The sequence below is a fragment of the Salvelinus namaycush genome, chromosome 19, assembly GCF_016432855.1.
Source record: "Salvelinus namaycush isolate Seneca chromosome 19, SaNama_1.0, whole genome shotgun sequence".
NCBI classification, from domain to species: domain Eukaryota; kingdom Metazoa; phylum Chordata; class Actinopteri; order Salmoniformes; family Salmonidae; genus Salvelinus; species Salvelinus namaycush.
In genome coordinates, this window is record NC_052325.1 from 26,145,096 (window position 1) to 26,160,355 (window position 15,260).

At 41.7% G+C, this 15,260-nt stretch overlaps 1 protein-coding gene across 1 annotated transcript in view; it reads left to right on the forward strand.

The window, feature by feature from the left end:
* The first annotated feature begins 2,253 nt into the window (after positions 1–2,253).
* LOC120063774 (LIM and senescent cell antigen-like-containing domain protein 1) overlaps positions 2,254–15,260 on the forward strand; it is a 71,532-nt gene continuing 58,525 nt past the window's right edge. Inside the window, exon 1 of the mRNA XM_039014068.1 lies at positions 2,254–2,448. Within this exon, the coding sequence (XP_038869996.1) occupies positions 2,411–2,448 (38 nt within the window). The 5' untranslated portion in view covers positions 2,254–2,410. The remainder of the gene's footprint in view (positions 2,449–15,260) is intronic.

Here is a 15,260-nt window from a genome sequence, read left to right on the forward strand (position 1 = left end):
CAGCTCATTGTGTGCGGTCTTAGTGCCAGCATCTGTCTATGGTGGTATATAGACAGCTACGAAAAATATAGATACTCTACCTCAGGCGAGCAAAACCTAGAGACTTCCTTAGCTTTCGTGCACCAGCTGTTGTTTACAAATATGCATAGGCCGCCACCCCTTTTTTTACCAGTGGCCACTGGTCTATCCTGCCAAAAAAGCCTAAAACCAGCCAGCTGTATGTTAATCATGTTGTTGTTCAGCCACGACTCGGTGAAACATAGGATATTACAGTTTTTAATGTCCCGTTTGTAGGATATACGTGCTCGTAGTTTGTCTATTTTATTATCGATTGATTGTACGTTGGCTACTAGGACCGATGGGAAAGGTAGGTTACCCTCTCGGCGACGGATCCTTACAAGACACCTGGACTGTCGTCCACGATATCTCTATCTTTTCCTCCTGCGAATGACGGGGATGAGGGCCTTGTCAGGTGTCTGGAGTAAATCCTTCCCGTCAGACTCGTTGAAGAAGAAGAATTCCTCCAGTACGGGGCGAGTAATCGCTGCCCTGATATCAAGAAGCTATTTTCGGTCATAAGACATGGTGTCAGAAACATTATATACAAAATAAGTTACAAATAACGCAAAAAAAACACACAATAGCACAATTGGTTACGGGATTGTAAAATGGTGACCATCTCCTTCGGCGCCATTATCTGTAATAACAAGAATTGTGCAAGCTAACACAGGCAGGCAACAAACAAGCAAATAACACCACAACAGTGGTGTGCAGAACGGCATCTCGGAACGCACAACTCGTCGGTCCTTGTCACGGATGGGCTATTGCAACAGACAATCACTCCGGGTTCCACTCCTATCAGTTAAAAACAAGAAGCGGCTCCAGTGTGATCGCCTGGTCCGACGAATCCCGGTTCCTGTTGCGTTATCCTGATGTCAGAGTCAGAATTTGGCATAAGCAGCATGAGTCTATGGCCTTATCCTGCCTGTTGTCAACGGAACAGGCTGGTGGCGGTAGTGTAATGGTGTGGGAAACGTTTTCCTGGCACACGTTAGGTCCCTTGATACTAATTGAGCAACGTTTGTACTCCAGAGCGTATCGGTAGTTGTTCTGGAGGCAAAGGGGGGTCCAACCTGGTACTAGATGGGTGTACCTAATAAACTGTTCATTGGGTGTATATAAAACACTGGAAAATTACGCTTTTAACTGCACCGGGCCTTTAAAGGAAAATTCCTCCCAAAAACTTTGGGTATTTGTTTCATTAGTCCATTGTTAATATTGTTCCAAAATGTTTAGCATGTCAGCAATTACGTTTTCAAGATATATAACTTTAAAAATACAGAAATACAGCTGGTATGATGCATTTCGCTTTTAAGAGTTAATTACTCCAAATAAAATGGATTTTAACACACTAATCTTCAGGGGACAAATGCCCCCTTTCAAAGTTTCTGTTTTTATCAAATAACACACATAAATAAACTATTAATTCTGCCCACTTGCCTAAGGATGGCCAGTATGCACATATCTAAATCTTACCAAACGTAGACTTTTTTTGTGTCTGAAAATAGACATGTTCATTATGGGAGGCGTTTCCCCCCAACATAACCTGTTCAGTCTACGGGTCTGGAGAGCCTACAGCATTGACAGATCTTCCAGATGTTTTCCTCTCGTCTTATTCCGGAAATATAGCCTTTTAAGGAAATATACTGCATGTTCCAATTACATGACCTAAGCACACTGAGCACTAGTAGGTCTTTTTAAAGTTGACATTCTTATGGTTAAATCTCGTTTTGTTAATTTGACCTAATGTTAATACATCAAATAGTCTACAGTAGACTACAACATTTTCGAGCAGCGCCCCTCTGCGCTCAGTTATTTTCTCCAATAGCATGTAAGAAGTAGACTATACGACTTAGAGCTCACATTTATGTGTAATAGTTTTCCAAATATCACACATTTTTCACTGTGGGAAGTCGGTGCTGCTCGGGTAGATTTCCGCAAACATCCGTCCATGTTTAGCGAGGAAATATGTTGGAAATACACAGCGCAATATAATAACAACATTTAGCTAGTGCATGAGGTTTAAAGTGTAAGTTTTATATTTAACCTGCTGTCCATATATGCATCTGGTATTTACAGTAAAGACTAGTCTTCTGTAGGCTATCGTGGTCCTACATGGATGATTTGACTAGAATCAGAAGCTTAGAGGGCGGGTCTAGTCCGGTTAAATTACATTTTAGCGCAGTAGCCAGACACACCGACAGAAAAAGAAATAGGCGAGGCTCATTCGCCATTACTAAGAAAGTATCGCCTGTAAACAATAGCCTATACAAAAAAATACATCCCCTCCAGCACCAAACATCTGGAAAGAAAGTGCCGTTGGAGACGAAATACCCCTGCAGCCAAGAAGATGTTGGGGGTGGCCGAAGAAATGACCAATGGCAACGGGTGAGTACTGAAAAGAAAACACGTGTTATGATCGACCAAATTTGCTTCTTAAAAGTGTTGGTAGTCTGTGTGTTGACTCAAGACAAACAAAGCTGCAGCCTGTTGCAATCAATGATCATGCACAGCGCTGTCTGTCTGCGGGGTGTAGTTGCGCACAGATGAGTTGATGCAGTGCTTAACTATCATCTATCCATACTTGATTTACATTAGACCAGTCCGGGTGTGATCACTACTGCAACAATGTAACAATTACTTTATGGCCTACTTGAGTTATACTGTGTTAGGCTACTGAACAGCTGGGGCAGTGATGATCACTCTGGTTAGGCCTATTCACAATGAGATATGGTTCAAAGTTGTCTTTGTTTGCTGCTCTGCAGTACTGCTGAGATTTAAATCCTGAATTAGACTGTTGTAGGCCTACTTTACAGGTTTTGACCTACTTGTTGCAAACTTGATGAAAGTACAGCCTGGGACCATCTGAAACCTTGTTGTGGTCACTACGGGACAACAGTGCTATACCGTCTGTGTTCGTGATTCCTCAAGAAACCAAAACAAAAAAAGACCATGTGTACAAAACATTAGGAGCACCTGCTCTTTCCATGACATATGCAGACAAGGTGAATCCAGGTGAAGTGCCACTTTCAAAACAACTGGGAACTCTGAAAAATACAAGGTCAAATCATGACATCAGTGATTTTCAGGTCGGAAAGTCGGAGCTCTAGAAAGAGGCCAGAGTTCCCAAGTTGGAATAACAAATTAGATGACTGTTCAAATGGATTTTTCCTAGTCTGAGCTCGTTTTCTTTCAGAGTTCCCAGTTGTTTTGCACGCACTCTAGTCGGAAGTCTGAGATTTTCAAGTTCGGAGATCCGAGCTCCCAGTTGTTTTGAACTCGGCAAAAGCTATGATCCCTTATCGATGTCACCTGTTAAATCCACTTCAATCAGTGTAGATGAAGGGAGACAGGTTAAACATTAAAGAAGGATTTTTAAGCCTTGAGATAGTTGAGACATGGATTGTGTATGTGTGCCATTCAGAGGGTGAATGGGCAAGACAAAAGATTTAAGTGCCTTTGAACGGGGTGTGGTAGTAGTATGTGCCAGGGGTTCCAGTTTGAGTGTGTCAAGAACTGCAATGCTGCTGGGTTTTTCATGCTCAACAGTTTCCCATGTGTATCAAAAATGGTCCGCCACCCAAAGGACATCCAGCCAATTTGAAGCTACTGTGGAGAAGGAAGCATTAGAGTCAACACGGGCTAGCATCTCTGTGGAATGTTTGACACTTTGTGGAGTCCCATGCCCTGACGAATTTGAAGTTTGCAGTTGTGTCTGAAAACACTATTTTGCTCAAAACATATTTTTTTACCCTTTAGTGTTTGTACTTTACTGTATTTATACTTAGGATATCGCTTTTCAACAGAAAAAGTAAAAAACTCGCTTGGATGTCTTTTATGCAATATGTCCCAAGGGGTTGTGGTTCAGGCCAAAATGCCACTGCTAAGCCCTGTTCTTAGGCACAACGTAACCAATCCAGAGGTGCCTGATTGCTATTATAAACTGATTACCAACGTAATTAGAACAGTAAATAAGTAATTTTGCTTAATACCTATGGTATATTGTCTGATATACCACAGCTTTCAGCCAATCAGCGTTCATAGCTCTAACTACCCAGTTTATAATGACATACAGTACTGGCTAGGAGCTGCATATCCATGCTGTCCAGATCTGACGCAGTGAATGTGATGACGCTATCTCTCTCCATCAGTCCTTAGTTGTTAGTCATTACTGTAGTTCCATTCTACCCCCTGAGACATGTTTCAGCAGATCCGCTTCCTGCCTGTTAATTACCCCCCCTGTGTGTGCGTGTGCGTGTGAATGTGTGTGTGTTACTTTATTTAGATGCAGGGATCTCTGCTCCTGTCAGGAAGGAAACTGGTTTATCATGTACTGGTTCACTCGGGCACATTCCCCCGACCAGTACCAAAAAGTACTCAGATGTATCCACTCACTACTGTTCTGGATAAGAGCGTCTGATAAATGACTCAAAAGTAAAAATGTCATTCACACACACACACACACACACACACACACACACACACACACACACACACACACACACACACACACACACACACACACACACACACACACACACACACACACACACACACACACACACACACACACACACACACACACACACACACACACACACACTTTGCTTGTATAACTTCCTTTCCTGAGTTGTTTACGGTTGGGGGAAAGGAGGGGGAATGGGGTTGGTGGGTGGAGGGAAAGAGAGAGGGGTCTTTGTCATGGCTAAGACTCAGAGAGAAGTTGCTTTGGCAATGTAAATATATGTTTCTCATGCCAATAAAGCTCTTTGAATTGAAAGGTCATGATGTGGAGAGCGGATGTCTTTCTAGTCTCCTGAGTTTCTCTCTCTCTGTCTACATCTCTCTCTCTCTGTCTACATCTCTCTCTCTCTGTCTACATCTCTCTCTCTCTGCCTACATCTCTCTCTCTCTGTCTACATCTCTCTCTCTCTGCCTACATCTCTCTCTCTCTCTCTCTGACTACATCTCTCTCTCTCTCTGCCTACATCTCTCTCTCTCTCTGACTACATCTCTCTCTCTCTCTGCCTACATCTCTCTCTCTCTCTCTGTCTACATCTCTCTCTCTCTCTGCCTACATCTCTCTCTCTCTCTGTCTACATCTCTCTCTCTCTGTCTACATCTCTCTCTCTCTCTGTCTACATCTCTCTCTCTCTCTCTGTCTACATCTCTCTCTCTGTCTACATCTCTCGCTCTCTGTCTACATCTCTCTCTCTCTGTCTACATCTCTCTCTCTGTCTACATCTCTCTCTCTCTCTGTCTACATCTCTCTCTCTCTGTCTACATCTCTCTCTCTCTCTGTGTCTACATCTCTCTCTCTCTCTGTCTACATATCTCTCTCTCTCTCTGTCTACATCTCTCTCTCTCTCTCTGTCTACATCTCTCTCTCTCTGCTCCACTCCACCCTGAGCAGGAATGTGCTCAGTGGGAACGTTTAAAATCAGAGCTCTCTCTCGCTCTCGCTCTCTCTCTCTCTCTCTGCTCCACCCTGAGCAGGAATGAGCTCAGTGGGAACATTGGACATCAGAGCTACTGTCAGTCAGATAACTTCTGTAGCTGTCACACATATTTACACATTTTTTAATACCTTGGTCTTTCTTCCTGTCCCCATAGCAGAACGCCTTTGAAGAACTCCCTTTGGTTCCAGGTAAAACCCTTTTGTGTTCCATCCCTTTCCACAGAGGGATCTACATTGCACCTAAAATAGTTCTACCTGGAACCATTCTCCTATGGGGACAGCCGCAGAACCCTTTTGGAATCCTCTTTTGAAAGAGTGTGCCATCCCTCCCCTGATTGTAAACTAACGGACAACAATACTTATATTGCTACTTACAGCTATTTTTGCTCACATGTACTGTACATGTAGTTTAATTTCCTCTTCCTGCAAGTGCTGGATTCCCCCCCACAGTGGCCAATCCACCATTCATTCTGATCTTAACTCCAACCCTCCTATGTCCACAGGTTAACCCATCTTTCCCAGTATAATTCCATTTAACAATTTCCTTTTGCAATACATCCCTGCATTTTACTGCGATGTCTTGTAAGTGTCTTGAACCTCCCTGTTTGTAAAATGTCTACTGATATTGCCCTAAAATAGAGTATAATGATGTTTCCCATTGACTGATTGTGGTTCTTCAGATCCCCTAACAATACATCTGCAGGTCCATCTGAACCCTGATATTATGACAGAACATCCATTCCTGGATTAAAATTGAAATTAACACATTTCTGTGTCAATTGTTGTTTTATATGTCAGTTCATAGACCCGATGCCAAGGTATTGGTACATCAAAAACATGTTCCCAACTGACTTGAATTTCATACGGCATTGCTGTCAAACCTTTTGACTTTAAGTGAAACTGATAAAAAAAAATATTTATACTAATCATTTCAAGCCATGTATGATATTTAATGGGTGGCAGACAGACTAATTCTTTCATTTCTTCTTTAAGTAATTGTCTCTGCCAATTTTGTGAGATGAGATGAGTTGGTTATAATTTTGTTTAGAGCATACATCTCCATACACTGTTGTTAGTTGCTTGTGTGACATCATTTTACCATCCTTGTTTACAATGTTCTTCATAAATATTATACCTTTCTTGTACATTTCTTCCATTATTTTTTTTTCTCTCTCTCTCAGTACATTGGAGTTTAGCCATATTATTGGCTGTAATATTCGATCTGCCTTTTTTTTGGAGGAGGAAATTGAAATTGTAGCCAGCTCTGTATGACTTCCTTTAAAAAAAGGATGATACTTTCAACAGAGATCCATTGTCAATCCACTGGAAATGTGAGCTTTTAATCTGCAAAAAGGAAAAGAGCCCACTTTTTAACATTGGATGGGCCTCATAGTATCTTGCTAAAAAAACAGTTTGGATTTAGATACAATTTCGGTACAATGGAGACTTTAAGAGAGAGGTTTAATGCCTTAATATTTAATAGTTTTAACCCTCCAAACTCATGTTCGTTATATAAATATGGAGGTTTAACTTGCCATTCCAAATAAAGTGAAATACTTTTTTTCACATGATTTGAAAAGGATTCTCCTGGGGCCATGAATAATATGTAAACTGCGATATAACTAGAGAATTAATCAGGGAAATCTTCCTGTAAATGGATAGGTGTTTCCCTCTCCACGGTTTCAAGATTCTATCTATTTTGCAAAGTTTTGCGAGATCGCTAAACTTTTCCGGGATATGTACACCAAGCAGGGGCGCCGTATGGGGGGGGGAAGTTAGGACGACTCTAAGGGCCTGTGACTGACAGGGGCCCTAAAAAATGATTAGAACATTAGGTTTAAAACATCTATATTAAATTATTAACTTATCATCATTGTTATATTATCTTATTTACAATTCACTAATAAAACGAACAGATTATTTTTCTTATTTTTGGCAAAAAGTTAATATCCTGATTCTCCAGTCAGGAAAAATCTCACTTGACACAGAGGCAGCCAATATCAGAGCCTTAAACGAAGAGATGCAGGTTCTTTGAGATGGATAGGAGTCTCTGCTGTCTGAGGCAACACTGATTGCTACGCAAATGGATGTTGCACTTCAATTTAGCAATTTAGAAGAAAAATAAGAGATTCCATGATGAGACAGTGTTTTTTACTGCTATGGATAACATCATAAGTGACTTGGACATTAGGTTCCACACCACCGCAAAACAAAAATTGTAGAATTATTTTCTGCTGTTCTGAAAGTTGGGCAGATTAGTGAGGATAAAGTCCCTTCTGTGTGCCAACCACTGATCATGAAGTATTCCAGAGATCTTACACCTGAGTTTCAAAATGAAATAAGACACCTGAACACTGTATATGCTTCCACTTTCCCCCCTAACTTGCCCCTCTTGGTCTCCTGAATGCAATTTGTAAGATGCAGCTGCAAAGCATTTTTGGAGAGGTATGCATTTCTTTACGTATATTTTTCACACTGCCTGTGACCGTTGCTGGTGGCGAGAGAGCTTTCAGTGAACTAAAACTGCTAAAAAACTACTTGAGGTCCACTATGTCCCAGGACAGGCTTTGCAGTCTTTCCAAGCTGTCCATTGAAAGTCAGTTAGCTAGAAAGCTGGACTTCAAAGACTTGATCAATGACTTTGCTAGCAAGAAGGCTCGGCGCTGGGCTCTTGGTGAGTAAGGCTGAGCAAGGGCCAGTGATAACTGTTAAATGGCATGGCTATGGATATTGGATCACTAACACACATGATGCCCACAGGCTGAGAACAAGACTGAGAACAGACTGAGAAAAATATATATCTCAAAGTAATGGCTGGATTGCATTAAAATTTGTTGTGCACAATCAAGACCCCAAGTGGAAGAAACCTATTGATTTGGTGACCACTTTACCTTTCCTCTAGCGCCACCATCAGGCCTTTTCATTTCCATTTAGATTTCCACTTTTACAGCTGCATATCAAATCAAATCAAACTTTATTTGTCACATGCGCCGAATACAACAAGTGTAGACTTTACCGTGAAATGCTTACTTACAAGCCCTTAACCAACAGTGCAGTTCAAGAAGAAGAAAATATTTACCAAGTAGACTAAAATAAAAAAGTAATAATAAAAAAGTAACACAATAAGAATAACAATAATGAGGTTATATACAGGGGGCACCGGTACCGAGTCAGTGTGGGGGGTACAGGTTAGTTGAGGTAATCTGTACATGTCGGTGGGGGTGAAGTGTGACTATGCATATTTTCTAGTTGGTATGTATACTTAGTTAAACAATCTGCTGCTGATTTTATTATTTTGTTTGTTATATTATTCAATAGATGATAATGTTATTTATTTTAATTGATGAGGTTAATGTATATTTAAGTTATATTTATTTTAAGTTATTCATTAATGTTAAGATTCAAGAATTTTACCATTCAAGAATTTTACCATTCAAATGACATTTAGACTGTAAAAGGCCTTTAGCACATTTCATATAGAGGGTATCAGTCTTGCATCAAATAGTGAATTCCACTGTATGCAGAATGTTGCATGCATGTCTGCACAGTGTTATATTTTCACAGCTCACTGTCAGTAAATATCGTATAGTAAATTTTGGACTACAAGAGAGTTGCAAGCCTGCAAAAGTTGAGTTATTTAAAGCTTTGAATGGGTTGATTGGGTTCTGGAGGTGTGTGGTTACAGCAATCAGTAAATATAAGTTAACATCCTGATTCTCAGGATGTTAACGCAGGGTTGGTGTGGCCTGTGGTGGTGGGGCCCAATGTGATATCTTTTCATGGGGCCCAAAATCCCTGGCGGCACCCCTAACACCAAGCACATCGACTTCACCATCCGCCCATTTAATTGGGAGACCACATTGAAATTTAAAGTTTGTATCTTTTGGAGACCCAATCCATAATATAGTACACTTATCATAGTTGAGTTTTAGTCCAGAGAAACTGGAGAAATTATCCCGGTCCTCAATAAGGCCCTTCAAGGTTGAAGATTGAGGACTCAAGAGAATGCTTTAATCATTGGTGTACGTTGATACTTTTGTCTCTAATCCATTCCTTTTTAGCCCCTTAAAGTTATCATTGATCTGATTTTTAAAGCTAAGAGTTCAATGGCCATATTAAATAGGTATGGTGACAAAGAGCAACCTTGTTTTACACCTCTTGGCAATTCAAAGAGAAGTAACCGTTATTTATTATTTGTCATAGAAGATTGTTGTATGTAAATTTTACCCATCTTATGAGAGTTTCTCCAAAGTTGAAAAAATCCAAGCACTTACGTTGCATTCGGAAAGTATTCAGACCCCTTCCCTTTTTCCACATTCTGTTACGTTACAGCCTTATTCTAAAATTGATTCAAAAAAAAAATCCTCATCAATCTACATACAATACCCCATAATGACAAAGCAAAAACCAGCATAAAAAAATACAAAACAGAAATACCTTATTTGCATCAGTATTCAGACCCTTTGCTATGAGACTCAAAAATTGAGCTCAGGTGCATCCTGTGTCCATTGATCATCCTTGAGATGTCCACCTGTGATAAATTCAATTAATTGGACATGATTTGGAATGGCACACACCTGTCTATATAACGTCCCACAGTTGACAGTGCATGTCAGAGCAAAAACCAAGCCATGATGTCGAAGGAAGAGTCTATAGAGCTCTGAGACAGGATTGTGTCTAGGCACAGATCTTGAGAAGGGTACCAAAAAATGTCTGCAGCATTGAAGGTCCCCAAGAACACAGTGGCCTCCATCATTCTTAAATGGAAGAAGTTTGGAACCACCAAGACGCTTCCTAGAGCTGGTCACCCGGCCAGACTGAGCAATCGGGGGAGAAGGTCCTTGGTCAGGGAGTTGACCCCAATCTTGATGGTCAATTTGACAGAGCTCCAGAGTTCCTCTGTGGAAATGGGAGAACCTTCCAGAAAGACAACCATCTCTTCAGCACTCCACCAATCAGGCCTTTATGGTAGAGTAGCCAGACGGAAGCCACTCCTCAGTCTAAGGTTGGTAACTTACACATGTATACATCCCCCTCTGGTGGTCACAGTAGACAACAGCAGTGGGGAAGTGAATTGAGAAGAGCAGTGGTTCTGCTTCTCAAACTTCTCTGTGACTGTCAGTCAGTCTAGGAATGTGAGTGATCCAACACCTCTTCCTGGTATCTTCCTGTGACCCACACAATAAGCAAAGATGATATGTTGTAATACACACAGTTTACTCCTTCCCTAGCCCTGTCCCTACTCTAGCCCTTACTATGACCACCGGACTGCACCCTGAGTCAGTCAGCCACTAACACACACACACACACACACACACACACACACACACTTCTCATGCCTGCCAGGTGCCAGCATATTACGCTTTGCATAACAAACTCTCCCCACACTAAAATAGTCCAGGGTATCTGAGCCACTGTCTACTACCACACCATGACACAAAAACACACACACAGGGAGGCCTTCCAGGCAGCCAAATAGGAAGTGATATGGCTGAGCAGAGAGACATGGCAACAGACACATTAGGGACACTAGTAGTGACAACACAAACAACAACAACCACACAGCAGCCTAACAAAATACTTTGGTAACACATACTATGTTATAGTATTCTGTTTCTTCTACATGCAACCTACACAATCTGCAGTATCAGATCTTGATTGTAGAGAAAACAATGTATTAGTTTTTTTTTTGCTCGTCTTAGTTATATTGATTCAATGTCTCTTTGAAAGAAATGTCTACAAATATTTAAAACTAGATGGCCGTAAGAACAGAGTCGACTGTAGAATTTATCTATAAGACTGCAGTACCTGTTAAGTCCAGAAAGTGGCAGTATCTTCATGTTCTGTTGGATTTGGACATAATGTTACTTGACTTTCCTACACTGGCTGATATCACTCTTATTTCTTTTGGCAAAATCTATTCAAATATCACATGTCTGGGGCGGCCTACACCCCAGCTACCCTGTCAACTGGGACTGGAATGGAGTGGCTACAAAGGTTGCATTTAGAGCAGGGATGGGAAACTGGGGGCGTTGGTCTCAACTTACTGCTGAGTTAGAATAGTAGAATGCACAATGTGCATTTTTCTAAATGTGGTTGTGCATTAGGAGTTTTTCTCTTATTATGTCAGTCACTGACAGTCACTCAATTAGCTCATGTCAGCTAAATATTTGTAGATTGATAAGTTAGTCTAGCCTGATATCTAAACTTGTAGTAATCATGGTCAAATTACCGACTGGGGGGTCCACATTGATTTTGTTAGTAACTCTCACTCAGATATCATATTAAAAACTGCTAAATCTTCTCTCCACTCCATGACAAAATATATAGAATTGCAGGAAATTAACTCTAAAACTTCAATTGTTTCTCTCCGCTGTCAAGAGGGAGGCCACTCAAATATTTTGCTCGCAGAGTGGGGGAGTGGGGAGGCCAGCAAAATTCCACTTAGGGCCCCCAAAAGGCTAGGGCCATCTCTGACTGCATGTGTGGGTATGGATGTGGGTACACAGACCCGCGAGCCACTGCGGCCCCTCATGAGTTCAGATTTTTTTGTGGCCCCCAACCCCATCAAAGTTGCCCGTCCCTGATTTAGAGGAACCTGAGGGGAGGTTTGTGTGTGTGTGTGTGTGTGTGTGTGTGTGTGTGTGTGTGTGTGTGTGTGTGTGTGTGTGTGTGTGTGTGTGTGTGTGTGTGTGTGTGTGTGTGTGTGTGTGTGTGTGTGTGTGTGTCTTTCAGCCAGTCATCACATTCCTGCTGAACAGGAATTCATTATTGTACCCAGCTGATCTCTCTCTCTCTCTCTCTCTCTCTCTCTCTCAGAGTGGTGGTTATGGCTTCTCAACTCTGTTTCTCTATACACTTCTCATCATACTCACTAACTATGAATGTAATTTTGGGCATTAGCCAACTTGCTAATAACAGTCATAAGACACACTTATTATGATCAAATTACAGCAATCATCACCACCATCTTCTTCCTACAGGTTAGATCTTTATAGAAAACCTGTAGGAGCTAGTATGTCATATAAATGTAATAATTGCATTCATCCTGCATTTTGTGTGTGTGTGCGTGCGTGTGTGCGTGTGTGCGTGTGTGCGTGTGTGTGTGTGTGTGTGTGTGTGTGTGTGTGTGTGTGTGTGTGTGTGTGTGTGTGTGTGTGTGTGTGTGTGTGTGTGTGTGTGTGTGTGTGTGTGTGTGTGTGTGTGTGGAATGTAGTGCAGGTTAAGGCAGGCTAGTGAAGGTGAAAGCTGCTGGGCATGTTGACTCTAGAGACAGACCTAGCCTTATGGCATGAATATCTCTCTCACACACACACACATACACACACAAACTTCCCTCTCTCACTGTATTAGCCAATAACATCCTCTGAGAAAGAGGAACAATATCAGGTTATAGCATATTCTCATAATATTCTGTAGGCAGACTCAACACACCTCAACACTGAGTAGAAGGTGAGTATACCACTTCATTACATTTCGTTCTTCTTAATTTTGGACTGTTGTGTTTTCCCTGTGTCTGTGTGGGTCATTGTTTAGTTGCTGTAGGCCTATACCTTCAAATGTTTTAGCCAGTCTAGTACTCTGCTACACCAGGACCTGCCTGTGTCTCTGGTTCTCTCTTTGTTGCTCCTCTCTCTGTTTGTGTGTTTGTTTGTCTCTAGTTTGTGATGACTCTTATTTTCTGTTAATGTCACAGGTACTTGTGACATCACCTTCTCTCTGATCTTCTGCAGATGATTGATTGGGTTGCTCTCATGTTGGTGTAGAGATTGACATCGGTCTGATATGGGTGGGGTTAGGGATTGTGATATTGTCTGCAGTAGCACGCATGCACACAAGCATGCACGCACACACACATACAAACACACACACACACACACACACACACAACAAAGTCCCAACAAAGCTAGCACATTTTGTTCCTTGGAAGTTGTGGGAACGAAAGTTTTTGGTTTCCCATTTGTTTTGGGATCGAAAACGTACGTTTCCTGACCGGTAAAACTGAACGTTTTTTAAACATTCAGAGAACGGATGTGAACATTTAGCCTGTTCTAGGAACGTTAATCTTTAGGTTGCAGGGAGGTTCTGAGAACGTTTTACTATGGTTCCTTTAAAGTTTTCCTGGCAGGTTATATTAACGTTCTGAGAACGGAAATTATAGTTTATTTTATGGTAATTAAATAACATTCTGAGAACATGTTTCAATAAGAATTTTAATAACAGTGCTAGCTTAGGTTACCTGTTTTGAACTCCAAGCACAGATAGGACCCATGGAAATAAATTAGCTTAGGCATTAATCATGCAAACATATTTATTTTGTGGCATGGCGTCAGTGCGATTCGAACCTATGATCTTCTGTTCTCTATCCATAGAATTAGTCCACTGTGCCACCAGGATGGAGCTTGCACGCAATGTTATTTTTAACTCATACAGAGCCGTTCATTTTAGTCTATTCAAACAGACCCCATTTCAAAGGAAACAAGCACTCGTTAAGATCAGGTGTAGCCAATCACTAGGCGCAGCCAACACTCCTGAACATACAGTCGTGGCCAAAAGTTTTGAGAATGACACAAATATTAATTTTAACAAAGTCTGCTGCCTCAGTTTGTATGATGGCAATTTGCATATACTCCAGAATGTTATGAAGAGTGATCAGATGAATTGCAATTAATTGCAAAGTCCCTCTTTGCCATGCAAATGAACTGAATCCCCCAAAAACATTTCCACTGCATTTCAGCCCTGCCATAAAAGGACCAGCTGACATCATGTCAGTGATTCGCTTGTTAACACAGGTGTGAGTGTTGACGAGGACAAGGCTGGAGATCACTCTGTCATGCTGATTGAGTTCGAATAACAGACTAGAAGCTTCAAAAGGAGGGTGGTGCTTGGAATCATTGTTCTTCCTCAGTCAACCATGGTTACCTGCAAGGAAACATGTACCATCATCATTGCTTTGCACAAAAAGGGCTTCACATGCAAGGATATTGCTGCCAGTAAGATTGCATCTAAATCAACCATTTATCGGATCATCAAGAACAACGGTTCAATTGTTGTGAAGAAGGCTTCAGGGCGCCCAAGAAAGTCCAGTAGCGCCAGGACCGTCTCCTAAAGTTGATTCAGCTGCGGGATCGGGGCACCACCAGTACAGAGCTTGCTCAGGAATGGCAGCAGGCAGGTGTGAGTGCATCTGCACGTACAGTGAGGCGAAGACTTTTGGAGGATGGCCTGGTGTCACAAAGGGCAGCAATGAAGCCACTTCTCTCCAGGAAAAACATCAGGGACAGACTGATATTCTGCAAAAGGTACAGGGATTGGACTGCTGAGGACTGGGGTAAAGTCATTTTCTCTGATAAATCCCCTTTCCGATTTTTTGGGGCACCCGGAAAAAAGCTTGTCCGTTGAAGATAAGGTGAGCGCTACCATCAGTCCTGTGTCATGCCAACAGTAAAGCATCCTGAGACCATTCATGCGTGGGGTTGCTTCTCAGCCAAGGGAATGGGCTCACTCACAATTTTGCCTAAGAACACAGCCATGAATAAAGAATGGTACCAACACATCCTCCGAGAGCAACTTCTCCCAACCATCCAGGAACAGTTTGGTAACGAACAATGCCTTTTCCAGCATGATGGAGCACCTTGCCATAAGGCAAAAGTGATAACTAAGTGGCTCGGGGAACAAAACATCGATATTTGGGTCCATGGCCAGGAAACTCCCCAGACCTTAATCCCATTGAGAACTTGTG